General features: G+C 40.1%; 1 protein-coding gene across 1 annotated transcript in view; it reads right to left on the bottom strand.

Annotated features, from left to right (window-relative positions):
- Positions 1-26,445, bottom strand: part of SLX4 (SLX4 structure-specific endonuclease subunit) — a 1,828,351-nt gene that overhangs the window by 1,282,265 nt on the left and 519,641 nt on the right. The window contains exon 6 of the mRNA XM_044089343.1: positions 13,439-13,662. Within this exon, the coding sequence (XP_043945278.1) occupies positions 13,439-13,662 (224 nt within the window). The remainder of the gene's footprint in view (positions 1-13,438; positions 13,663-26,445) is intronic.

Here is a 26,445-nt window from a genome sequence, read left to right as displayed (position 1 = left end):
TAGTGAAAGAAACCATAATGGATGCAGTTGAGCCACATTTTCATTGAGATTATACTTGTGTAACTCCAAATATGCAAGCTCCTGAAGGCAAGGTGTAGTTCTTCACTTCTGTAAATGTAATACTTTAATTCCCGCACAGAGCTTCTCCCTTCTGTCAACAAATCAAGCAAGGAAACTTGATAAGTAATGAGAGAGAAGAGATGGTACAACTTCTGTTAGGTCTATCTTCAAGCTGATCTTTCTGGAACTTCTGTGCTCCACAAAACATGCAGCTAATACAACCAGCTCATTATCATTTATTTTATTTAATATTTGTTAACCTGGTAAGTGAAATGATCTAACAATCCTTTTCAGCTCTGAATAAAATCATATAGCAATATTTCAATATCATACACAAATGCAATATGTATGCATAATTAACATCAGTTTTCAAAGCAGTTAAAATATAGTATTCATAAAAATAAAGACAACTGCTATGATCTAATGACCAAAGACATCTTATAGTACATAAAGTGACCAAGTCATCCAAATACAGGTTATATTCCTACTCCTTCACTAAATCACAGACCTCTATAACCACATGCATGAGATCAGCTCCTTCCCGTCAATGTTTCAAAGCCAACTTAAAGACTTTCCATCTAATACGTGGCTCTGTTCCAATTCTACACCAGGCTAACACAAGCACTGTTATTAATAAAAAGCTCCTTCTCCTAACTACACTCTAACCCCATTCTTATTCACCCTTCTCTCTACTCACCACTCCTTATGCTAACTACACTTTACCCTCATTCTCACTCAACCCCCCACTCTTCCCCCTTACTCTAATGTTACACTCTAATCCCTCCTACTTCACTCTACTCCTCATTCTCACTCAGCATTCCCTCTACTCACCCCTCCCTTACCTAACTACACTCTACCATCCATTGTCACTCACCTCTCCCTCCATGTATCCCCTTATTCTAATTTTACACTCTAATCCCTCTTCTTCACCCCTCCTACCTTCTTCTTTTCTCACTCTCCCCATATCTCCCACCTTTACAACTCTCTCAGTCTCGCTCTTGGCTTTCCTCTTCTCTCTTATGACTTTATTTTTGCTCCTGTCGGACTTAACTTTATACATTATCCTAAAACATCATACAGCTAATATACATATCAAAATAGTCCTACACCATGTATACTTTATTCCTAGACAATGTTTAATGTACATTATTTACCACCAATTTACTGTACATACCAAAGCTGTGTTCCTACACTTTAATGCTTATTTCTTAGCTGGTGATAAACTGCACTGATACCTACTCATGTATATTTTTCTAATATCATTATTGCTTAGTGTTTAGAGCTTTTCTTCCCAGGCCACCACTAAAATAGGCAACAACCCAGTTTTTTCCTAGTAAACATGTGCAAACAAAAAAATAAATAAAATAATAAATATACTTGGACACAGATTGACACAGTAAAATAAATATGCAGATTCAACAACATAGATGGAGGAATTGGTGTATATGACTCTAGCTGTGAGTTCACAAGCAACGTCATCATTACGTGACATGCAGAAAGCATTTACAATTACTGTGTTTTGTTTGAATGTTTTGGGGAACTTTATTCCATCAAGATGAAATCAGCTTAGTGAATGCTTTTTCACTAATGGTTAGTATATCAAAGGTGGTCTAAGGAGTTTATTCTTTCAGAAATCCGAAGCATATGTGTATGACGTTTAGCCAGGAACACATATCGATGAGGGGGACAGCATTCCTTGTGAAGAAGTTTGAATGACAGAATATTTAAAAGTAAGGTGGCTTGGACTACAACTGGAAACCAGTTACCGTTCTGTTGTGTGGTGGAGTAGTATTCCCTTGAGTCTGACTGATGAATAAAATGTAAAATGGAGCATTTTTAATCTCTGCAGTTTAAGTGAACTACAAGAAGAAGATAAAGGAATTACAGCAGGTAGTTCATATTCAAGTCTACAGAGCAGTACAATAACTGCTATGCCATGATTTACTTTGGTTGAAAGTAAATCTGAAATGTTTTGAGAAACTTTTTTTCCCTTCATTTCCTTCACTGCCTAGCTATCATCAGCCCCCCCCCCCAGTCAATTGGCTAATTTATTTCCAATCACTAGGGTGAGGCTCAAATAGGAGCAGCAATCTCTCAGACTGCCAGCAAGTATGGTTGCATACTGTCCCATCGCATTCACACGGGTGAAGTAGCTCCAGGGAGGGGATGTGTCATGGGTCATCACTGAAGCACATCCCCTTAAGCTGTCCTACCCCTCCTGCCCCCCACAGCACAAGTGGCAGTTTCCCCTACTCTCCATCAGGGGACTCACCTGTACACTCCTGACTGAGTGCACCCCCCCTTCTCCAGAAGAGGCAAGCAAGGTACGACTCTTAATTCCTCTCCCACCCTGCCTAGCTCCTCCAGTGATGGGGCTGCTTATCAAATCCTCATCTCTGTGTCACTGTCAGGACTCCATCCATTTGTCCTATGAAGCAAGGCTTGAATGCTATGGCAAAACTCTGTATGGGGCTAGCACTTTGTTGAGTAGTCCATGTAATGAATTAGCATATTCAATGACGATAACAGAATTATAACAGTATTGTTTCATTTTAACCTTTGTGAAATTCCAAAAAGTATGACTGTAGCTGTTGAAGTACTAACATTGAAGTTATTAATTATTAAGCAATTCCAAAGTACCTTGAAGTCCTCCTGTATAACTACAAAAAATCACTAGTATATTTACCATATTTTCTAAGCATGTCTTCTGTATAAAGAAGTAGATAGGTGGCTAAGAGGTCAAAGGAAACAGGAGGATAAAAGGGAAGACCACTAATAAATAAAGAGAAGCAGCAGAGGTCCTACTGACCTGTATGGGACACCACTGAGATGATACCTGATCAACACTGCAGACCGAGTCCAATAATGTTCAAAGATTCTGTCCTTAGAAGGTATTTCAATAACAGAGTGACATCATTAGAAAATCCACAAGAGGATAGCTTTTGAAGTAGGATACTGTGATCCACTGCTTCAAAGCCTCTTAAAATTAAGGACTATTGTGCTTATTAGCTTAATATCATCCATGTGTCAATACATTTGCTTGGGAACAGTATACAAGACCGCTAATGTACTTTAACTGGGTCAAAAGCAGTGTTGCTTAACCCTTATGATATCACACTTTAAAATACACTCTAAGATATTGTAATAAATAATTTTTGGAGGAAGCATAGATTAGTAATTTGGACTGAAACCAACAGCAGCAGTTGGTGCTGGCACTTTTGCTATGGCAGCTATCAGGGCATATTTAAAACTATATGGAATCACTGTTGTGGTTAGAGTGTGGTTATGCATAAAGGTGCGTACCATGCAAAAATATTAACTACCTAGTAGCAAAATTTGAGATGAATATAGGGGGAGTCAAGGTTATAGCGTCACTACATTTTTCCAAGGAGTTTTTGTTTGCTGATGGTGGACAGAGCACTATCTTTGGGTCTTAAAGAATGAAACTTGATACAAGAGGTACTTTGTGATGTGTCAAATGTTACAAACTATTCAGTTTTTCTAAAACAAATTTTTGGCGCTCACAAGAAACATTAGAATTAACTAATGGTACTAATGTGATCTGAATGACAGCAAAGCCTGATAAAATCTCACAACTTTACCGAAAACTGTGACTTAAATAACCAAGCAGTAAGTGTCTTGAGGAAGATATGAGGTCAAAAGCCAAAAACCAAGGGATTTATATTAGCTGTGCATACATACACTGAATGACATGAAGCACAAACCACATACTGCACAGAGGAACCAACTGCGTGTACTTTTCACAAGTAGACGTACTCTGAGAAGAACAAAGTCACACCAGCCTCACATGCATGTCACATACAGCACACAGAGCATATGTACTTTAATGTCAATAATAACTAAGTACACTGTGAGTGATGTGACACTGGTTTTCGTATCACTCTTATATGTATAAAGTGTGCTGAAAGCCCACAGGCTCAGTTAACTCAGACCATGCAAAGATGTATTATATGTACAGCAGTGGCTACATGCTGGAGAGGGATAAAGCCTTGACAGTAACTCAGGATTGATCAGGATTGATTAACAGTACAGTAGCCAGTGAGGAAAGGTAGGCATGAACAGCTGATGCTAGCTTGCCCACCCTGGAAGATATTGGGCTGATCCACTAGAATGTCATCATCAAGAGGAGACATGGGAATACAAAAGCAGCAGAAAGACCCAGAGGAGATCACCTGCCTAGAAGCATAGTGATGTGACACAAGCAACTTTGGAGCAGCATGCAGAAAGTACATGCAATCATATGGGATTGCTAATAAAGAAAGACATGTAGTGCAAGCACTGGAGACTGTGCAGGTAAAGATAAAAATCACCTCTCATAATTATTTGGATGACAGCCCTCTCGCTATCCTGCTTTCACTCTCATTATCACAACAGGTGGCAGGGAATCAATGGTAAGATACTAAATACTCACCAAGCATGAGAGGCCAAAATGGATAAAGAAAAATTAGTTGTGTAAAATCTTAACATAACCATAGATATCCTTCTCTTCTATATGCTGCAGTATTCATCACAATGCGGAGTCCACCTCTGGCTGACTCGTATGTCTGGCCAATGTACAAAAGTCTATATGCTACTGCAAGGTACGTGCAATGCTGCACATCATCCCACGTATGTCGGTCATAAAGAAATGTAGGGTATGAAGCGGACATCGGCATGCACCAACCTCAGAAATGAATGCTGCGAGGCACCAGCCTGAGCCAAAATGAGAAAACATATCACCAGGAAAAACAGGAAAGCATCAGGGAGAAGGGCAGGGGGGCAAGCAATACTGCAGAATATTGAAGAGAAGGACATCTATGGCTATGGTAAGATTTTACGCAACTAGTACATGTCCTTCTATTCATATACTGCAGTATTCATCACATTAGGAAGAATGCTAAAGCTCATGCTTGGGAAGGATTGAGGGGAGAAGGAGCAGAGACTTTTTCTACAAATCCATGTAGAATAGCTCTGGCAAAATCAGCCCTCGATGTTGACCTGGAGACAACATCAAGTTTATAATGTTAGGTGAAGGTATGGACAGAGGACCAAGTAGTCACCTCCAGGATACAGCAAGTGTCTAAGCCTTTAAAGAAAGCCCCAGAGGAGGATACTACCCTCGTGGAGTGTGTCCTCACTGGGAAGACAGACTCTTACCATTAGCTGAATAACAGAAGGAGATAGCTTTAGAAATCCAGGAAGAGATAGTCTGCTTGGAAACCGGTTAGTCCTGGGCCTTTGGGTGCTAATACACAAACAGGCAGTCAGATTTTCGGATAAGTCTAGTTTTATCAAGGTAATACCCGAGTTGCCTGTGCACATCCAAGGTGTGCAGAATTCTCTCACTGGACTATAGAGGGGAAAGAAAAAAGTGGGAGGGTTAATAAACTGAATAAGGGATAATTCACTGACCACCTTGGGCATAAAAGAAGGGTTGGTACGCAAGGATACCCGGTCTCTGTGGGAGCCTGGGAAGGGGGATTAGACATCAAAGCTTGCAACTCAGAAACCCTTCTTGCAGAGGTAATAGCCACAAACAGAACTGTTTTCCATGTGCAATGCTGCAGGGGAGAGGAGCTTGCTGGCTCAAAAGGTGCCCAAGTAAGCTTCTGTAGCACGAAACTGAGATCCCAAGGAGAGGGGACTGGTTTCCTTGGTGGTCTAATATGAAGGATGCCTTTATGAAACAGTTTAACCTCTAACCTAGAGGCTACATGAGAAGCTATAGGCAGACAGGCTGAGATGGCTGAAAGATGAGCCTTCACCAAAGAATAGGACAGCCCGCCCTACATCAGTTCACACAGATAGGACACAGCCAATAGGACATCCACTGACAGTGGAAGTAGGCCCTTCTTGCAACACCAGACAGAAAATCTTTTCCATTTGGAAACATAGGATTTCCTAGTAGTGGGTTTTCTGGCCTCCTGCAGAACTTGAAGCATGCCCTCTGAAAATAAGTGTCAAAAGGGAATCAAATCCCCATCACTCACAGAGCCAGGTTCAGAGTTGACAGCTGTGGATGTATTACAGTTCCCTTGTCCTGTATGAGTAGATCCATCCTGTGGGGTAACTTGTGATGATTGTCAAAGTGCAGGAGAAGGGGGAACAGTGCTGCCTTGGCCAAAACGGAGTCACCAGCAAGATTTTTGGTTGATCCTGATGAATCGTCAGTAGGACCTTTTGGAGGAGAGGCAAGGGGGGAATTCATACAAAAACACCCCCTTCCAAGAGAATGATAGAGCATCCACCTTCCAGACAAAGGGCTGTGGAATACTGGTACAAAATTTTGGAAGCTGTCTTTTCATGGAGGAGGCAAAAGGATCTGCCTGAGGTGTACCCCAATGATAGATCAGTTTCAAAGTAACATCCATTTGTATGATTGGGTCATGGAACTGCTTAATATGTCTGCCACCACATTCTGAGTTGAGGGGAAGTAAACAGCTTGAAGGGAAACTTGACTTTGTTAGGCTAACTCATAGGTATGTAGGGCAAGTCTGCATAGGAGGTAAGACTTCGATCCCACTTGCTTGTTGATGCACCAAAGAACAGTGATGTTGTCTGTGAACCACCTCAGCACCCCTGGAGTTAGCTTGGGTTTGAAGATCTGTAAGACAAAAATGAGGGCCCTCATCTCTTTGACACTGATATGTTCCTTTGTCTGTTTTGGAGTCCAAACATCCCTGACCCTCTAGGATTGTAGGGTCACACCCTATCCTGTGTCTGAGGCATCTATGTATAAATCTTGAAAGGGGAGGGGTGGCTGAAGGGGGAGACCAGCATTTTTGGTCACCTGTAGGATCCACCAATCCAACTCCTTTTTTATGCAAGGTAGGAGTGGAATCATGAAATCCAGAGGGTGGGAGTGCTGTATCTAAACTGTCTTTAGGAACCACTGAATCTTCCTCATGTACAACTTGACCAATGGAAGCATGGAGATCATAGATGCCATGAGGCATAAGAAGTTTCTGGCAGTCAGGGATTGAAGGGGTAAGATGCTCTGGAAGTAGGTAGTGAGGAACATCACCTTTTCTGTGGGTAGTGACGCTACCATCTTGTTTGTCTGGATCCTGACGCCCAAAAAAATGTGGTCTTGCGAGGGGATCAGCAAGGACTTCTGATAGTTTATGGTGAAGCCTAGACTCTCCAGAAGGGAGATAATGAAGGAAAGGTTTTCCTGAAGTAAGTCTAAGGACTGGGCTTGGATTAGGAGATTGTCTAGGTAAGGGAAGATTTGAATTCCCTGCAGTTTGCAAAATGCTATGACAAGAGCCAAGCATTTTGTGAAGACATTTGGTGCCATAGATAGACTAAACGGCAAAGCACAAAACTAAAAATATAATTATTTACTTTACTTATTTCCAGTTTGATTACCGGGGGAAGTCTACCGGACCCAGAGAGCCTGTTTTCAGTGGTGGCCCGGGGAGAAAAGCTCCATGAAACAGATTACAATAAAGATAGCAGTCCAACAAAAATAAAAGTACAAGTACAAATACATATCAAAGAATACAAAGTGTGAGCAATATTGCCCATAGTGGAAAAATATTGTGCAGATACATTTTAACAAATTCACACAGTTAAAGTCAAAAGCTATTTAAATATTTATAGAGTGAGGAAGCAACAGAAAAATGTAAGAATTTACAGAACAGAGAGTGAATGGGGATGTGAACATAAGTGTCTCTGATGTCTAAAGATACCATGAATGCTTGGGGAAGAATAAGAGGAAGCAGAGAAAGCAAAGTCAACATTCGGATGGAGGGGACTTTCAGGAAGGTGTTCAAATGGGAAACAGCCAGGATGGGTCTCCAGGGGCTATCCTTCCTGGGGACCAAAAACATCCTGGAATTGAAACCTTTCCCTTGTTGGGAGGAAGGGACCTCTTAAATTGTCCCCTGAGAAAGAAGATTTGAGATGACCTGAGGGAAGAAAACAATTGTTTTTTTTGGTGGCTGTGGGATGCCTCTGAAGGAGAGGTAAGTTTCCCAAACCATGAAAAATCCTCTCTAGATGATGGAGACGACCCAAGAGTCCTGGGTGATCTGATTCCAATCTGCAAGAGAGAGGAACAGATGAAGTGATAGGAGAGTGGATGATCCTGGAGGCAGACAGCCTCAGGCTACCAGGCTTAGGACAGGACTGAAAAGGCTGTTTTTCAGCAGGAGTGGATGGCGCAGATTTAGAAGAAGAAGCCTGTTTCCTACAGCCTCTCTTACTTTTAGAGGAAGTGGGCATGACAGGTTTCCTAACAAAGGCTGTCTTTGCTGGATAGTTCTTTCGGAACCTGGGAACAGGAAAAACAAGGATATGCTTAAGGTCCTGTAGCTCCTTAACTTTTTCCTGTAAACATTTGAATAAGTCTGTAGCCAAGCTACCAAATAAGGCTTTATTATCAAGGGGGGCATCCATCAATTTGGCCTTGAAGTCATCAGGTCCTCAGGACTGACTCAGAGGCCGCTGCCAGAGCTGAGGCATCTGCAGTATCGTAACTGCACTTAGGTTCATAGGTGTGTACTAGGCTAATGGCCCTGGAGCCTTTACAAGCCTACCCATAGGATTACCCTGGCATCGTGCCACCTGACCTTAGTTCCCAGTGCCTCTGTCAAGTAAAGCCACTGCAGTGATCCCCGGGGTGAATTTTCTATTTCCCATTCACTCATCAAGATTTCTCTTGAAGGGGGCCAGTGAGGTGCTCTGCTTGACATGTATGGGGAGTCTATTCCATAGCATGGGCAGCCTCTAGGTTATGAACCTGTCCCTCCAGCATGTTCTGTTGATTGTGATAATGAGGTTGAGGTCTCTGGAGCACGTGGTGCGGAGGGATTGGGATTTCTTTAGATGTAGCATTTCTAACAGAGCTGGGTCAGACATGGCTTTGTAAGTCAAGCAGAGATCGCCTCTAAGTAGGCGATATGAGACAGAGAATAGTTGGAGTTTTTTTAGTCTGTCAATATAGGACAAATGTTTAAGGCCTAGAATCCTCTTTGTGAGGTACATTTGCAGCCTCTCCAGTTGTTGCATGTATTTGGTGATGTACATGCCAAATGGGGCATTGTACTCAATGACTGGCCTAATGAGGGAAGAGTAGAGGGAGACAATGACCTCTTTCTTCCTGGATGCAAAACCCTTAGTAATGAGACGTACCACATAGAAGGCCTTTCTGACCACAGTGGCAATGTGGTGGTCAAAAGAGAGGTTGCTGTCGACCTGTGTTCCCAGATCTCTTATAACACCTTCTGTGTTCAATGGACTTCCATCAATGTGGTAATTCATGGGAACCGGGTTTTTCCCAAAGGGGATGACGACACATTTTTTTGGCATTGAGCTTAAGGTCATGGTTCTGACACCAGTCGTTGGTCTCAGTGAGGCCTTTCTGTAGGATGTCAACATCACTCAAGGAGTTAATAATAGCTCCCAACTTGCAATTGTCTGCAAACTTTGTCAGCCATAGTCTCTTTGTGTTGGCCTGGATTTCAGAGAAGTAGATACCAAACAGGAGAGGACACAGGGCTGAACCCTGTAGGACTCCACTCATGACTGGTCAGCTACTTTCACACTGTGGGTTCTACCTGTGAGCCAGTTTGCAACCAATCTAGTGATATAGGGGTTGATGCCTAGCTTAGTGAGTTTTTCTATGATTCCTGAGTGGGGAATGGTATCAAAGGCGTTAGCCAGATCAAGGTAGGCTGTATGCACCACCTTGCCTTCATCCACAGCTCTGGTGACTGACTCAAAGAAGTTGACAAAGTTGAGAAGGCATGATCTACCCTTCATAAAACCAAACTGTGTGGGATCCAGAGTTTGGAGATTTCCTATATCCTTGTTTATTAGGTCCATGATGCTGCGTTCCATAGCTTTGCATATCAGACTCAGGCTAATGGGATGATAATTCCCAGGGTCTGGGGCCTTTATGGTGTGCCTGGTTACCTGGGCAGAGGAACTGAGGATGGCTGCCAGTTTTGCCTTGGCAGGAAAGTCCGTGAGCTCTAAAAGGAGTTTTACTGCATCTGAAAGGACAGCCAAGGAGTATTTTGCCATGTGGGTCTGGTAATAAACTGCCCACAACACCAGAGTGGCAGGGGTGTAAACCTTTTTCCCCAGTCTCTCCATGACCTTGTTCTCTTTATCAGAAAGCAGTAAGGAGATGGAATGTAGTAATTTGAAAGCCTTATCAGCTGAAACTGAAATGGTAGCTGGATCTGCAAATGGAGCTTTGAACAAGAACTTGGGAGTCCTCAGGCATTTTATAGAACCTGTCCAGATGCTTGGGAGCAGGGGGTTGGGAGTCTGGACACTTGGATGCAGCTGTAAACGCATCCAGGAAAGCAGTTAGAACTGGTGGAATGGCAGAGGGGGATGGAGAATCCATTTGCAAGAGGTCATAATACCCCTTTTGAATACCTGAAACTTGAGAACAGTCCCACTTGAAAAAGTCTTTCATTTTATGGATAGTCTCTCTAAAAGAAATATCGTCCCCAGGGGAATCTGTACCATTAGATTCCTCTTCTGGGGAGGCATACCCCAGGGAGGAGGCAATCTGGGTGGAGTAGGCTAATGACTCATCCCCTGAAGATTCCTCTTCATCTGAAGAGGTATTTGCAGCTGTCCTCTTAAAGGCAGTGGAAGGGGAGAAAGCCTGTAGAGGGACACAGGAAGGTGAGGACTGGTACAGTACCAAGGCAGCACTGAAAAGGCTTTGTGAGAAAGTCTGCCAATCAGAAGCTTGCTCTTTAGGAGCAGGTTCAACATCTTTGTTTTTAACTTTTTTCTTTTTAGGGGCTTCTAACTGATGTAAGGTGGAAGGGCCCAACGTTGGCCTACATTCCACTATGTCAGTAAGCACAATCCTCATGCACAGTGATTTGGGTGATGCTGCGTGGACCTTCTGATATCACGAGCCATGGTTCCCTTTTTTCACCCAAGTTGGACACCTGTACTTCCCTCAAGGACATGCTGGTAGTCTCCTTCTGGCCTTCCACTGTGGTACTCGCCAAAGGGACATCCACCACCTCTGGAGTGAGTGACCTCAGGGTCTACATCAGCCTCAGGAGGGACGCTGGGAAGAGAGGGCACAGCTGGAAGATGAGGCCTAGGTTTCTAGGCCTTTTTCGCTTGAGGCTCGTCCGAAGGACCCGACATCACCTCCATCTCCCATACCAGGTACTTAAGATGTTGGTTCTCTAAGTAAAGTTTAAGTGAAGCTAAATGGCTCCTAAGAGTTTTGGGGACAAGCAACTTACAGACAGCGCAAGTAGTGTGATCGTGGTCTGGACCTAGACAGAACAAGCAGAGATCGTGAGCGTCTTTATGTGGAATCTACCTTCCACATTGACATTTGCCCTTCCTAGCCAACATGGAATCATCCAACAAACCAACAGTAGCAACAAAAATTAAGAAATAAAAAATCCCAACGGAGTACTTAACTGAATCTAGGTACACAACCGATCTGATGAATGAACACCTGGAGCAGGTGACCGAACAGACGGCAATAAAGTTCAGAAGTTGGTGCGTGCTGATGTCCGCTTTATACCCGATGTCTCTTTATGAGCAACATATGCGGGATGATGTGTGGAGTCGCACATACCTTGCAGTAGCATGTAAACTTTTGTACACTGGCCGGATGTACAAGTCAGCCATAGGCAGACTCCCCAGTGTGATGAATACTGCAGCACATGACTAGAAGGACATAAAATATCACTTGTATTCGTAAGAAGTATGGAAATTCTTTACAAAAACATTCTTTTATTAAGTACTGATAAGGGTTTACTTCACAATTACAGAAATAAGGTGTACACCTTTGAAGTTCATTTCACAGTTAAAAAGAAGAGACAACTCCTGCTAATACAGTTCTCTCAACTAAATCCTAAACCCTCATCAATGCCATTGACCAACGTTCTCCTAATCTTTGCAAAAACACAGTTAAACATACTCCAAGCAAAGCACCACAATGCCACTGAGCACACACACAAAAAAAAAAATAATTGATGAAAACATCCTAGAATGAGATGCAAATTTTAAAAAAAAAAAAAAGGAATGCCACCTTCAGTGCTGACAGGTGTAGTAGCAAGCAAAAGGACAAGTTGACGTGTGCTCTCACAAGCTTTAGCCGAGAATAGATGCATGTATGTGTAGAAACACGTATGAGTCATTCTATTTGCACGTGGGGTTCAAAAACATGTCAGACTGTTGAGAGGAATATAGGTTTGGTTAACAACTAAAATCTAGAAACACCCTAACAGGTTGCAAGCTCTGATCTTAACTTCCAGCTCCCCACCAGCTGTCTGGAGAGAAGGGGAAACAAACAGACCAGTATAAGAAGGGACTTCACAGCTGACAAGAAGAAAAAGAGAAGAGCATCTAATGAAAAATAGTAAATAAGAACATCAAAACATGAAAACAAATCAGGTACTGAGCTTCTGCACCTCATTAATGTGCGTTTGACTTCTTACGGGGATAGCGCCCACAACCCTACTGGACATTGTCAGTCATCACTAAATGCAATATTGGGTACTGACTAGTACTTCTATGGCATTACATTGGGTTGAAACAGCTAGGCTTAAAATGACCTCCAGGCCAATAGCCTAGTAATCTCGTATGGTCCTCTGATTAACTGTTTGAAATGATTTGGAGGTATAACAGTTGCACATACCCAGTTTTGTTTTGCAGGTTAAGCCTTCTGAAACCCACAATACACTTTAGTATGATATGAGATCACCCATTACTTCTTTCCACTAACTCCATTTTTAGCATTAGATAAAATACATTACTTTTAAATTTAGATTTTCTTTCAGCAGTCATCCAGCAAAGTGTTTTTAGTTTTCTTATCTCTGTCTTTAATTCTGAACATGTTTCAATTTCTACTTTTTTTCTGCAAAGTGTCATCATTTAATTAATCAACAAATTCCAGGTGTCTGTGCTGGCCAACTGGGGGGAAGAGGGATGCTAAGCAGTCTAGAAGTTTAATCTTCTAACAAAATGATATCTGCTGTTAAAAAAATGCATTTCTAAGATAAGCCTGCACTGCTGAAGAGCAGATCAGAAAACAAAGGACTGACTTCCCATCCCAAAAATATCTCTCCTTCCACAGGTAGAAGTCCAGGGTTTCATGGGCAATGGTAGACTCTCCTGGGAGTGTGGCTAGCAGCAGCTGCAGTCATGAACTGCTAAATGAAGGGAGAATACAAAGCATTGGAATGCCATGAGATATGCCGAGTAAAAACAAAACACAAAAAAAAAATGGTAGGAGGCTCCTTCCTATCTGTCAAATGCAGCTTCTCATGGGATTTCCAGCAGTGCAACAGTTTCTCCTCCATCTCTAGGACACAGCCTGCTGTAGACAAAGAAAGCATATTACATTTTGAAATTATTCATTCATTTCTCCTACCAGCTCCAGGCTTTATCTTTGACAGCAAAGGTTTCTGCTGAAGGGATGCTGCTATGTGAGCATTGTCAGCTGTACCCTCCTTCTTTTGTTCGAGCAAAGATCGTGACATTGCCATAGCAACCATCAAATCCTCATCTATATGATTTTCTTTGGTGATTTTTGGTTTCTTGCATGGCCCCTTATGCTTTTCCGACCCCTTTCTTTTGGATCTTCCAGGCTGTTGTCTGAAATGTAACAGAAAATATAACAATAAAATGTTATGTGACACAGGGTAGTTAAAAGCCCATTCCCATAAACTTTGTTTTGAGAATACAGATCACAATTGCACTGATTCAAATAAAGAGAGGATATTTGTTGACAAGGACCAACAGGCCCATCTAGTGTATCTAGATAAGTGCCTAACAGAGCATCCAACAACCTTATAATCAACAACTTCTGCACATTAAACCTTTGCCGATTAAGTGTGGCTCAAGCATGTTTAAATCACACCACTATTCTGACCAGAACAAAAGTTTACTTATTGTACTTAGCATCCATTTACTAAAACAATACTTCGGATCAGATCCATCTGAAAAAGATGAAAGTGTTAAACAATGGTGAGATCATGGTTCACACAAATTTTCAATGCTGCATAAAAGTTTGGAGCATACCACGGAACTGGGAAACTGATGCATTGTTCTCATTTTCAAAAAAGTGTTCTAATCAAAGAAGGAGCACTCTTCTCTGCCTCTCTGGGAAAACATGCTGGAAAGGAGGCTCCATCCAATAGCTGACCCTCTGATTCAGGAGAAGCAAAGTGCATTTTGTCCTGGCCAAGGAACAGGGACTCAAATCTTTGTTCTTTACCATCTATGACTACTTTCCAAAATTGGAGAAGGCATATAATCAAGAATGTCTTGTGGAAAGTATTACAGCAATATAAGGTTCCATTGCTCTATTCAGTCCATGCATCTAAGAAGTGACAGTTCTATCTACAGTCTCAGTGTTAAATCAAAAATGTTAAAGGTAAGTGTTGAACTCTGTCAAGGATGCATCTTGTCTTCTCTCTTGTTTGTGATTTTCAAAGATGGAATGTCAAAGATTAGTTGTTTACAAGTGATGATGTCCTCTTACCATCAGGTGATCATGATCTCTAAGATGCATTGGAGCAGTCATTGTTGAGAGTGAAGAGACTGAAAAGAAAATCAGCATTTCCAAAACAGAGGTCATTGCTTTCTCTCAGGCAAATGAAATGAAGATGGCACAGGCCGATATACCCTTTTATCCATAATGTAGGCATACATCTCCAGGTGGAGAGGATGGTGGTCTGCATCCTTTGCATGAGCAAAGCTCTGGAAAATGGGTTGGCTGGGTAGACGTCAGCCTGTGAATGATTCCCATATTTAATGAATACTACGTTAACAGTAATTCATACAAAAAATATCCCTAAAAAGAGGAGTGTCTCAAAATTGTATTTAAAAGGTCACATCCTTCCTTCAGAATATGCACACATCTCCATCCTAAACTGTAATGATTAAATGTAAGAATAACACAAATATTACAAGAAGTTCTGAAGACGCTATTACTAAATTATAAGATTTATTTTCAGAATATTTAGATGGTTCACAGATAATAATATAAAGCTGAATATGAGAAAGGTAAACTCGGTAAGACAATGAGAAACACACTTTTGATATACAATATAGCATGGATAAAGAAAACATTTATTGAAGCATACACAGATTTTTTTTTTTTGCCTCACCCAGAGCTGACCATCCACTGCTCCCAATGCTTTTCCTTGTTCACCAGATCTATCAAACCAGACATGATCTTCCCTAAACTGACTCTATGTCCAGTCGATGAGAAAACTGAGACAAGTTGAGGTAGTATCATACTGCTGCTGAGGGAGTATTTTGCCTTTAAAGGCTTAAATCTCCACCTCCCATGCACACTCATGTGGCCCAAGGGGACAGCATGCAAGGGGCTGCAGCATATCGTCCATGCCTCTGCATGTAACTCAGCTAAAGCCCTACCCCACCCCCGTAGACATCACTTCCCACAAATCCCAGGCTTCCAGCAGAAATCAACTGTTCAGTATAACAAACAGCAAAGCCAGCAAAATATACTATAGCATAATGGCTAAAAACTCTCCATTTGTAAAGAAAAGTGTGCACACAGATAAAATTTCTGTGCATACCACATTTTGTGCACAGTCATGCTAATAATGCAATTCATAAAGTTGCAAGTTCTGTAATGCAATGACAGTGAAATACCTTTGCTCACAATACACAAATCCACAATGACTACCAACTCAAAACCTTCACAAATACTTTTCAACTCCTGGATTTTTTTTCTTCCTTGGCAAAAAAGCCCTGAAACCCAGTTTTGTGTGACATCCCAACCCCCTCAACTTACATAACCAACTCCTAAGTCACAACAGATAGGGAAAATTACTAAAACAACGATTCTATGAAATATGGAGTATGTGAAGTTTGCCATTCAGGGAGTCTATATAGATGTTTCTAGTACATATTTATGCACTATGTACACCTGTGTCAGGGTTGTCAGTATATGCGTGTCTGTAGGATATATATATACATTCAGCAGTCTACTATTACAATGTCAAACATGGATGCTCCGCAGACGGAAAAACGAATTACAGATGTCCGAATTTCCGTGTTGCTGAGTATACCACGTTCAAAACTTGTATCAGTGAATGCTACTGTGCATTTGCTGATATGAACTGGAAAAACTGCACAGAGATCACGGTATAGTGCGGTGTGTGGGATATTCATCCCATTCCTCACTGTAGTGCAATCTTGGAGTTGGAATATATAGTTAGCAGTGGGTGTGGGGGGGTGCAGGGGGGCTTGCCCCCCTGCAAAATCGTGATTTTAAGTATAGGAGTTTCACGTCAGTGTGCTCCTACATGGCAGTCATGTGCTCTGTTCGACAACAATGTCAAGCCTGCTGAATTCGTTCAGCAGATTCGACTTTGTGTGCAGTTGGATATTCTCACATTTGCCCTTTTCTTCGATGTTGTGACCGGAAAAATGTTTTGTCCATCGACATTTTGATAGTAAACCACATTCAGCACCTTCCATGTACTGAAAAAGAGCAGAATAATTAAAAGAAGAAAAAAAAAAGAAAAAACAGATCCTGTACTAAAAATTAAAGTTATGTACTTATCATAACATTAGATCCATGCTGTCTAATTTTTATCCGCTTCAAACATATGGATTGTTAGATTAGACTACTAGGCTATCGACCTGGAGGTCATTTCAAGCCTAGCTGTTTCAACCCAATGTACTATCACAGAAATACTAGTCAATACCCAAGATTGCATTTAGTAGTAACTGCTCATGTCCAGGAGGGTTGTGGGCGCTATCTCCAGTAAGAATTTACGGTGCCTGATCCACTCACCCAGGTTCCTCATGAACAGTGTCACACAGCTGCTCTACTTCATGTGAATTGGTAGCCTATTCCAAAGATGTGGCAGTCACTGGGAAACAAATCTGTCCCTCCAGCATGTCCTATTTAAGTCGCAGGCCATATTTAGGTCCCTGGAGCAGGTAGCTCTAGTCCCATTTGATTTACGGATATGCAGCAAGTTCATTAGGTTTTGGTCTGTGATTGCTTTGTAAGCCAGGTATAAGTCTCCCCTAAGAACTCTATACGATACAGAGTACAGTGACAGAGACTTTGGTCAGTCTGTGTAGGGCACGTGCTGGAGTCCCTTGATCTTCTTTGTTAGAAACCTCTGAGGTCTCTCCAATTGCTGCAGGTGCTTTCTACGATACATACCAAATGGGGCATTATACTCAATTATGGGCCAGATTAGTGCAGAGTACAGAGGGGTTATAACCACTTTTGATCTGGAGTTGATGCCTTTACTAATCAAGTGTGCTACACAGAAAGTAAGAACCACCAAAATGAAACCGCCTTACCAACCAGGTAAAATAAAGCTTCGAAATGGACCGACAGCTTGCAATAAAAAAGTTTATTGTGCCTTTCTACAATTCGAAACTGCACGTTGTTCACAAAACACGAAAATAAGCACAAAACAATTCCACAACGAACCAAGTTGAACTCAAGCGCTTTCACCCGCGACCTCCCAGGCTTTGTCAAGATGCCTTGTGAAATTCAAAACACTTCTTTATACAATTCATTAAAAGTGGCTAATGATTCAATTAGTTGTGTAATTACATAATTAGTTTGAACAAAATCTGTCTTCCTTACTAACAACCAAACTTTAAATAAATAAATCGTGTAGCATTTTAGCGTTATTTTTTAAAAACTGCGTTACTATTCCTATGTTACAAACACCTTGTAAAACATACTTTATAAAAAACATATATATGAAAATTCGAAAAAAAAATAAAAATATTTTTAGTGTTGGAGCAAGTTATGTGCAACATTAGGGGAGGTGACTGGGAAACCCCTTTAGAATACAGGGAATTATTATGGCAATTAAGGCTTAATGCCTCTAGGGCCCCGGGGTTAAATGACGCCATCAGTGTAAGCAGCGTGCTTAAATTAAGGAGAGCTAAGCTATAAGTTAACATGTTACGGAACTTCTTTTTGGCAACCAAGGCTGTAATTTATACGTTAATATTTTTAGTCTACATTTATATTTATATGGTTAATTATATTTATATTATATATTATATATTAATATTTATATATTAATTCAAGATAGTCATACTTATTTATATATGTATTATTATTTATGTACATTTTAGAGTAGAATAATTTTGACATATCTTCAACACTGTATTAATTTTTCATACAATATAAAATTATTTTTGATAGAGTAGGTATCATTGAGTTAAAAAAAAGTGAAGGACAGACTGCAGTTTTAAGAAAATGAGCATTACATTAGACTTGAAGAGAACACACAATATGGGTTCAAAACCATTTAATTATTAAATAATATGTATTTTTATTTTGAATTTTCATATATATGTTTTTTATAAAGTATGTTTTACAAGGTGTTTGTAACATAGGAATAGTAACGCAGTTTTTAAAAAATAACGCTAAAATGCTACACGATTTATTTATTTAAAGTTTGGTTGTTAGATAGTAAGGAAGACAGATTTTGTTCAAACTAATTATATAATTACACAACTAATTGAATCATTAGCCACTTTTAATGAATTGTATAAAGAAGTGTTTTGAATTTCACAAGGCATCTTGACAAAGCCTGGGAGGTCCCGGGTGAAAGCGCTTGAGTTCAACTTGGTTCGTTGTGGAATTGTTTTGTGCTTATTTTCGTGTTTTGTGAACAACGTGCAGTTTCGAATTGTAGAAAGGCACAATAAACTTTTTTATTGCAAGCTGTCGGTCCATTTCGAAGCTGTGCTACACAGAAAGCCTTCCTTACTACAGTAGACACATGGTGGTCGAAGTTAAAGTCATTGTCAACTTGTGATCCCTGATCCCTTACCACTTTGTGGGTACTTAGGGTATTGTGTTTTGATACAGTGAAGGGACATTGTTTGTGCTGAAGGGAATGGTGATGCATTTCTATGCATTCAGTTTGAGACCATAACTAACACACCAGTCATTGGTATGTGTAAGACCCTCCTGGAGTATACTGACATCATCTTGGGATTAAATAAATGCACCCAGTTTGCAGTCATCTGCAAACTTGGTCAGCCACAGAACCCCTTAGTTTTGACTTGAACTTCTGAGAAGTATATACCAAACAGTCGGGGGCCCAGCACTGACCTGTGTGGCACCCTGCTGGTGACATGTCTGCTGGTTGATGTGGAGTCACCCACTTTGACGGTGTGTGTCCAGTTTGTGAGCCAGTTAGCAGCCTATCTTACAACAAATGGGTTTACATTCAGTTTGCTAAGTTTATTAGCAATGCCTGAGTGAGGAATTGTGTCAAACACCTTTGTCAAATCTAGGTATGCTGTGTGCACAGATATGTCCTCGTCAATGGCCCTGTTTATGTTTTTGAAGAAATCCAACAGATTTCACAGGCAGGATCTGCCCTCGACAAAGCAAACTGGGTTGGACCCAGGGTTTGGAGGTCACCTATGTTTTTATGAGGTCTATAATGATACGTTCCATGGCCTTACAGATGGTGCTGGTGAGGCTTATGGGTCTGTTGTTAGGCCACCTTTGTGGACGGGAATAACTATCGTTGTTCTCCATTCTGCAGGAAAAAAGCTTATGGTTAGGCTATGATTGAAAAAAGTACTTAATGATGATGCTAGTTCATGTTTTAGCCTGTTTAGAAGACAGTGTGGGATGCTGTCTGGCCCCATAGAGGCTGTTTTTTGCCTTGGACAAGGCTTTCATGCCCTTCTCTTCAGGTATCTAGGGTGGGTGGGGGGAGTTTGGGGGAAGGTTTGTGATAAGTTTGGAGGGATAAGGGAGTGAAATTTTTTTCAAACCTATCTGCTACTAGGTTTGCTATCTCTTTGGGGTCAGTGTGTGTGATACTGATGGTCACTAGTTCTGCACATGCTTGGGTCTTACTTTTTAGGCTACGTACGTAGCTGTAAAAGGGCTTATGGTTATCTTTGGCTGTGCTTGCTAAGTTTTTCTCAAAGAAGCCCTTAGAGGATTTGACAAGCTGTTTCATTTGTGTGTTGAGGTTAAGGAGGGTGCTTTTCCATTGTTGGGGCCTCGCCTTTGTTTTCTTGGACAGCAACATTTTGTATTTATTGTAAAGTTTGTTGATGCTGGATGTCCATCATGGAGGCTTGTTTTTAATTGTGATTCTGGCTTTGATTCTTTCTGGTACAGCCAAGTCTATACTCTTATGCAAGTGACTGTACAGGGCTTTAGTGTAAGCTTCGGTGTAGTTACCACTTCCAGCTGGGGTGGGGCTTGGAATGCATTTATACCTTCACTTAGGAGGGTACAGTTTGCCTTGGTGAAGGTTTTTAGTCTGATTTCATCCTTTGTGAGTTCTGGTGTTACTGCCAGCTCGAAGGTGACTGATTTGTGGTCAGATTTAACGGAGGATCTGACAGTTGCAGCAGTGCATCTGTTTGACATGTTTGTCAGGACCAGATCTAGTAGGTTTGTTCTTATCAGGGTATACAAAATTAGTTCCAGGGCATTTGAGTAAAAAAAAAGTCAAAGAACTGTTGCACTAGCAAGTTAGGGCTAGCGTAGGTTTCCCAGTTGATGGTGGGATAACTGAAATCCGCCCATAATCAGAGTGCTCGATAATATCTGGATTGTCTCCAGTTTAGTCAAGTAGCCTTCGTGTGCGTCATGATCTACAACTGGCTACGACTTGAATGGGGGACGTACCCATTGTAACCTGAACTTGGAGTAACCCCATAGAGTTGTCCAGTCTAACTTGATGGGAGGTGAATTTATCCCTAATACAGACAGAAACACTGCCTCCTTTGGTTTCACATGTTCATTTTGTGGTCTGAAGGTGTGGAAGGCATTGTAGACTTGCAAGGCTGGGGTACTCTCTGAGGCCTTAAACCAGGTTTTTGTGACTACACAAACATCTACATCTTCCAGTATAGAAGTACTTCCAGGGTGTGCAGTTTTTGGTTTAAGTTCCTAGCGTTTAGCAGCATGACCCTTATTTTGTTATGATTGACACATTTCATGTTGGTAAGTTTGTTTTCAAGACCTTGCCTAAAAAGGCACTATGGGGGAGGCAAGAGCCTTTGCCAGCAGCTGAAACCTAGAATTGCCAGATGCAAACCATCTCTAGCAAAGCAGCCAGGTTTATCAACCATGGCTTCCCAGGCTGATAGGAACTGGATCTCCTTTGAATGACACCAAAAACTAAGCCAATTATTGAACTCAATCATTTTTGTTTATACTGTGGCATCATTCTTGGTGAGGGTAGCATGCTGCTCAAGGCTAGGGACATACCTGCCATCGACAAATACTCAGAGAACTCAATCTTGTCTCTCTTCATATACTTCAATGAGGTACATCTTAGGTCATTCACTCCAACATGAATTATGACAGAGTCCTAATAGTACTTGTTGCTGAGAAACCAGTTTTGTGTTTTGGACGTGTCTGGTATTTCGGTAAGTTTTCTGAGAGAACCACTGCGTATGTTGATTTTTGTAACTAATGCGCACTCTGTGTATGAGTAGTGATACTAAGTGCATGAGTAGTGGTGGGTGGGTTGACAACCCCTTCAGTGTTATTGTTTTGAGAGCAAGACAGCATAGATTCAAGTTCTTGGTGTAGATACATCTCTCTCACTCTGTACTAGAATGAGTTGTTACTAGACAGTTGTCGGTGTACCTGAGACAATTGCTACACTGCCTCAAGAGACCCACGTCAACAAGGTTGGCAGAAGAAACAAGGATATCACAACTGTCCATAATGTTAGGTTGAAGACTGTTATCACAAGGGGAGGTGTTTTTTTCAGAATCAATCAAGGAGGAGGAGGAGTGGAGTGGATGGATATTTCTGCCAGGGTTTTTTTGCTGGTGGTTTAATAGGTTACAGCTCACTAGCAGTATTTCTTTGACCAGGAAAGTACTAAGGATGTATTACAGCTTTATCTAAGGGGAAAAAAATTTGTTGAATTTATCTGTCTGGCTAGGGCGCACAATTGCGCAGCAATGCACGGTGCTGTACCACATGCAAACAAGCAGAAAACTGCTCAAACATAGGGCTTAAATACCAGACTTGAACTTGAAAAAAAACTTTAAAAAGATTCAAAAGGACCAATGAAGATGCTTACCCCAAGCCCTAGACCACCACCCTTCACCAGACAGGTTCCAATCAGCACACTCCTCTCACTAGAGTGCAGAAGTTTAACACAGCAGAAAAGTAGCAGTGAGACACTAAATCAACATTTATGACAGCAAAAAATCAGCAAGGAGACTAAATAATGTTTTAAACAGCTAACAGTTCAGTTATGTTAACACCGCTTGGCAGGAAAACCAGAACAAGAACATATTGCTTTGCAACAGTGAAAAGTACCAGCAAATACGTAAAACAGTGAAAACAGCCAAAGGAAATTTGCAAACAGTAAAAACAGAAACAAAATACAATTTAACAGGCACAGTAAGGCAGACAATTGTACAACAGTGTAGTTTACTACTCAGTATACAAGTAGGTGGCAGGTGATAGAAGGTGCAGTAAATAGTATAAATAAGCAAAAAAAACAGGCAACTTATGGATTTTTGGAAGCTCAGAAACTTCTAGTCATCTGGTATCTCAGCTCTGATTGTGGCTGGTAGCCCATCTCAGTTCAGCTCAGTACAAACAAGCCGACCGTAGCACCAACATTGAAGCTTTATCAGATCCAGAGCTCTGACTAGTCCCTACCTCAAATGCTCAGATCAAGTTTGCCCTCCCTATTCTGTAACATACAGGAATATACTACCCAATGGGAGCCATCCCAAGAAAAACTACCTTAATTTAGATAGCCCAATGTTGTTGAGGAATAGTAGGTACAGTCCTATATGACTGTGCAAAGATGGGGAAAAACATCTCAAAACCATAGGTGACAATTTGGAAAGGGATAGGTGGGAGGGAGTTTAAGCAGACAAAAATCAGACAATGTGGATCTAACCTTTTGCTAAGTACACAGTGTTTGTATCCAATGTTGTCTGTTTTCATGTATTCAAATGTAAGGGACAGAATCCCAAGCTGTCAGACTATGTGGTGTCAAGGAAGGACATTCCTAAATATGGTGGACCCAAAGGAAGAACGTGATCTGGATCGAGTGTCCAGCTTACACTGAGACACAAAAGTGTGTACTGTTGCCCATGTGGACACAGCACAAATGTCATCAATGGATAATCCTCTGTTAAATGCTGTAGAAGTACAGACTGTTCTGGATGAATGTGTTTTTGGTTTACCCAGTAAGGGTAAATTCTTATTATATAAAAAGGAAATGCAACCTGAGAACCATCTGGATAAAGAAACTTTGGTAACTGCCTTCCTTAAATTTGGTTTGGAAAAGAAAATGAACAATTGATAGTCCCTTCTAAATTCTTTTGTCCTGTGGACATAGAATCTGAGTTACCTGTAAACACCTGACATGTGTAGTAATTATTCTCCTTTGTTTGAATACCTGGGGAAAACACAGGCAAATGTACTGACTGATTTAAAATTCAGATGCCATCTTAGGAATAAAGGACATGTTAGTTCTAAGGGAATCTCTACCTTTGTGGAACACTAAAGGAGGCTTACAGGAGAGGGCTTGTAGTTCTGCTATCCATCTGGCAGACATTACTGCCACTAAGAAAAACTGTTTTCCTCATAAGAAATTTTAGATATGCAATGGCCGCGGGCTCAAAAGGAGCCTGAGCTAGGGCTTGTAGCATAATGGTGATGTCCCATGGAGGTGCTGGGTTTTTAATGGGAAGTCTCAGTAGAAAAACAAAATTTTTAGAGAAGCTATCAGATTGTTATGTCAGACATGAAATTTGAAATTGGAGCCAACTGTACCTCAGTGGTGGTGTAAGAATTGATAATACTGTACTGTACCGCTGGAAACACTGTAATGAGATTGAGAATGAAAGTCTTTATCTGTTAATTAACCAAATTCATGCTGAACAGGTGCCTTTATGGGCCAAGTCTTGTGTAATTTTCAGAATGAATTCTCCAAATACTGTAGTTTATTTAATAAGGCTTTATTAGATGTTAAGAATGTCTGAATACTGTCTTCATTAACAGTGCTGATAAACAATTAGTGTTCAAAGTTACTGCACGTCATATTTTGATTGTACTGAACAACATAAACTAATATAGCCTTTATTTGAGCTGTCTTCTGTACTCTTCTCTGTAATAACAGGTCAAACAAACTAACCTTAACTGAACTGCTATCCTGAACACAACATATTACATTGCTTCAGTCCAGTAATTTTCCTTATTTACTTTTCCTAACCTTGGTCAGAGGCTTTGTCACTATGTGCTTTATTTAATATTTCATTACGGAACATTCTGTAGCTGGAAAGATTGTATCTTTTCCTTCAGAAAAGAACATTCTGTATTTTTACACACTTTATGCTTATCTTTCCTTTCTAATAAACTGTCTCTCATGCTTGACCAGCAAGGTTATTTTTCTTTCTGCTTAACTGTCTTTTATGCATAAATGAAACACAACTTATTTTACCCTTTAGCCTGTCTAATGTCTAATAACTACTTTGAAATGGAAGTCCCTAATATAACAGTTGCCCCTGAGGTCCCTGGCGGAAGTCTACAGGGACCTACATCTGTAGTTACCTTACATTTATACTGCTAACTACTGCATACAGCTTTATGCGACCTGACTTATAATCTGAAAATAATTAAAAAAAAAAAAATGTATTTGGTAAACCTGCAATTTTAATTTTGACCACTAGGTGTCACTTGAGCATTTATGGCCTGTTTGGATTGAAGTCTTTTAACTTTATGATTTAATAACTAGGGAATCACTTTCCTTATCTGGTGAATAAACTTGCAATTTTAATTTTGACCACTAGGGGTCACTTCAGTATTTATGGCCTGTTTGGATTGAAGTCTCTTAATTTATTGATTTGATTTTATATTACCTAGATTTATAGTCTTTAGAGTCTTTAAGTCTAAGTTTTGATCTATGAGTGATATATTTAAAATCTGTACATTATTCTGAAAATGGGTGTCTTAATTCTGTAGCTTCTAAAGCTGATTAACCTGCCTTGTGAATTTTTATTTAAGTTAGACAGAGTACGAACTGTTAACCCTGCCTATTTTTCTTTTATATCTCTCTATGCTGTAATGGTAAAGTTACACTGTTTATTACCTATGTTTTTACCTTATGAACTGGTGCCTTAGTGTATTATGATGACTTTTTCTTATAGCAAATGAAACCTTTTCCTGTTTATAGATTTACATATTTAAACATTGTACTGTTTTTCTACTGTATAATCTATCAAGCATGATGGCTATTTTCTGAAGACTAACTGAAATTTGCACTAAAAAGATAACTTTCTAAGTGGTCTTGAAGCATAATTACCATACTCTGTGTTAACTTGTGCCTATACATTTTTATTTAAACTTGCACTATAATGCTACTTACCTTTTTGAACTTTTATGAATATTTATGAGCTATAATAGTTTACTAAAACCAATACTTTGTGTATTTCAAGTCTATACCTTTGCATTGTCTGTTAGTGTCCTTAATTTCTGACTAATGTACAATAATTATGTAAAGTGCACCGTAATCTCTAAACTAATTAACAAATTAAACTTGCCCTGTTATGCAGTGAGTGCACTGAATAGCTATTGCTACCTATTCTTTAGATAACGTATCTTAATAGTTTACTAAGCTTATGCTTTCTGTATTTCAGGTCTACACCTTGGCATTTTATGTTGGTGTCTTTTTTAACTTTCTGACTAATGCACAATGATTATGCAAAGTTTACTGTAATTTGTAAATTAATTAACAAATTAAGCCTGCCATGTTATACCTTGAATAACTATTACTACCCATTATTTAAATAACTTATTTTAATAAGCCTGTAAAACATAATTCTGTCTCTTTACCCTTAACTAATGACTGAATAATGTAATAAGCCTGTTACAAATAAGTTTGTCACTTTACCCTTAACTAATGACTGAATAATGTAATTCTGTTACTTTACTCAAACTAATGACTGAATAATGTGAAGTAAATGAGTATTACTTTTACATTTTGAGATTTGACTGAAATGTACTGAATACATAACGGTGTATGAATGTCATATTCTGAATCTTGACTGAAATTTACATTAGTATATACAGAACATTTAAATTAGCTGTGTATATTTTTGTAAACTAACTAAACTAATAATAAAGGAATATCTTTTGCCAGTGTTACCTAAACAAACATAAAAGCATAACAAACTGGTACATGCTATATTCTGAAAACCAAAGTATTATTGTCTGAACATAAACTGAAACCTAGTACTGTTGACAAGTTGTTACCATGAACTTGAAAACATAAGAACATTGTCTGAACATAGATAAACTGAAAACTAGTTATATTATTATATAACTGTCTGAAAACATACATACTTGTCCGTCTTCTCTGTAATAACAGGTTGAACAAACTAACTAACCTTAAT

Source organism: Protopterus annectens, chromosome 12.part0, assembly GCF_019279795.1.
Source record: "Protopterus annectens isolate FY-2018-M chromosome 12.part0, PAN1.0, whole genome shotgun sequence".
NCBI classification, from domain to species: Eukaryota; Metazoa; Chordata; order Ceratodontiformes; family Protopteridae; genus Protopterus; species Protopterus annectens.
This window is presented reverse-complemented; position numbering and strand designations above follow the sequence as displayed.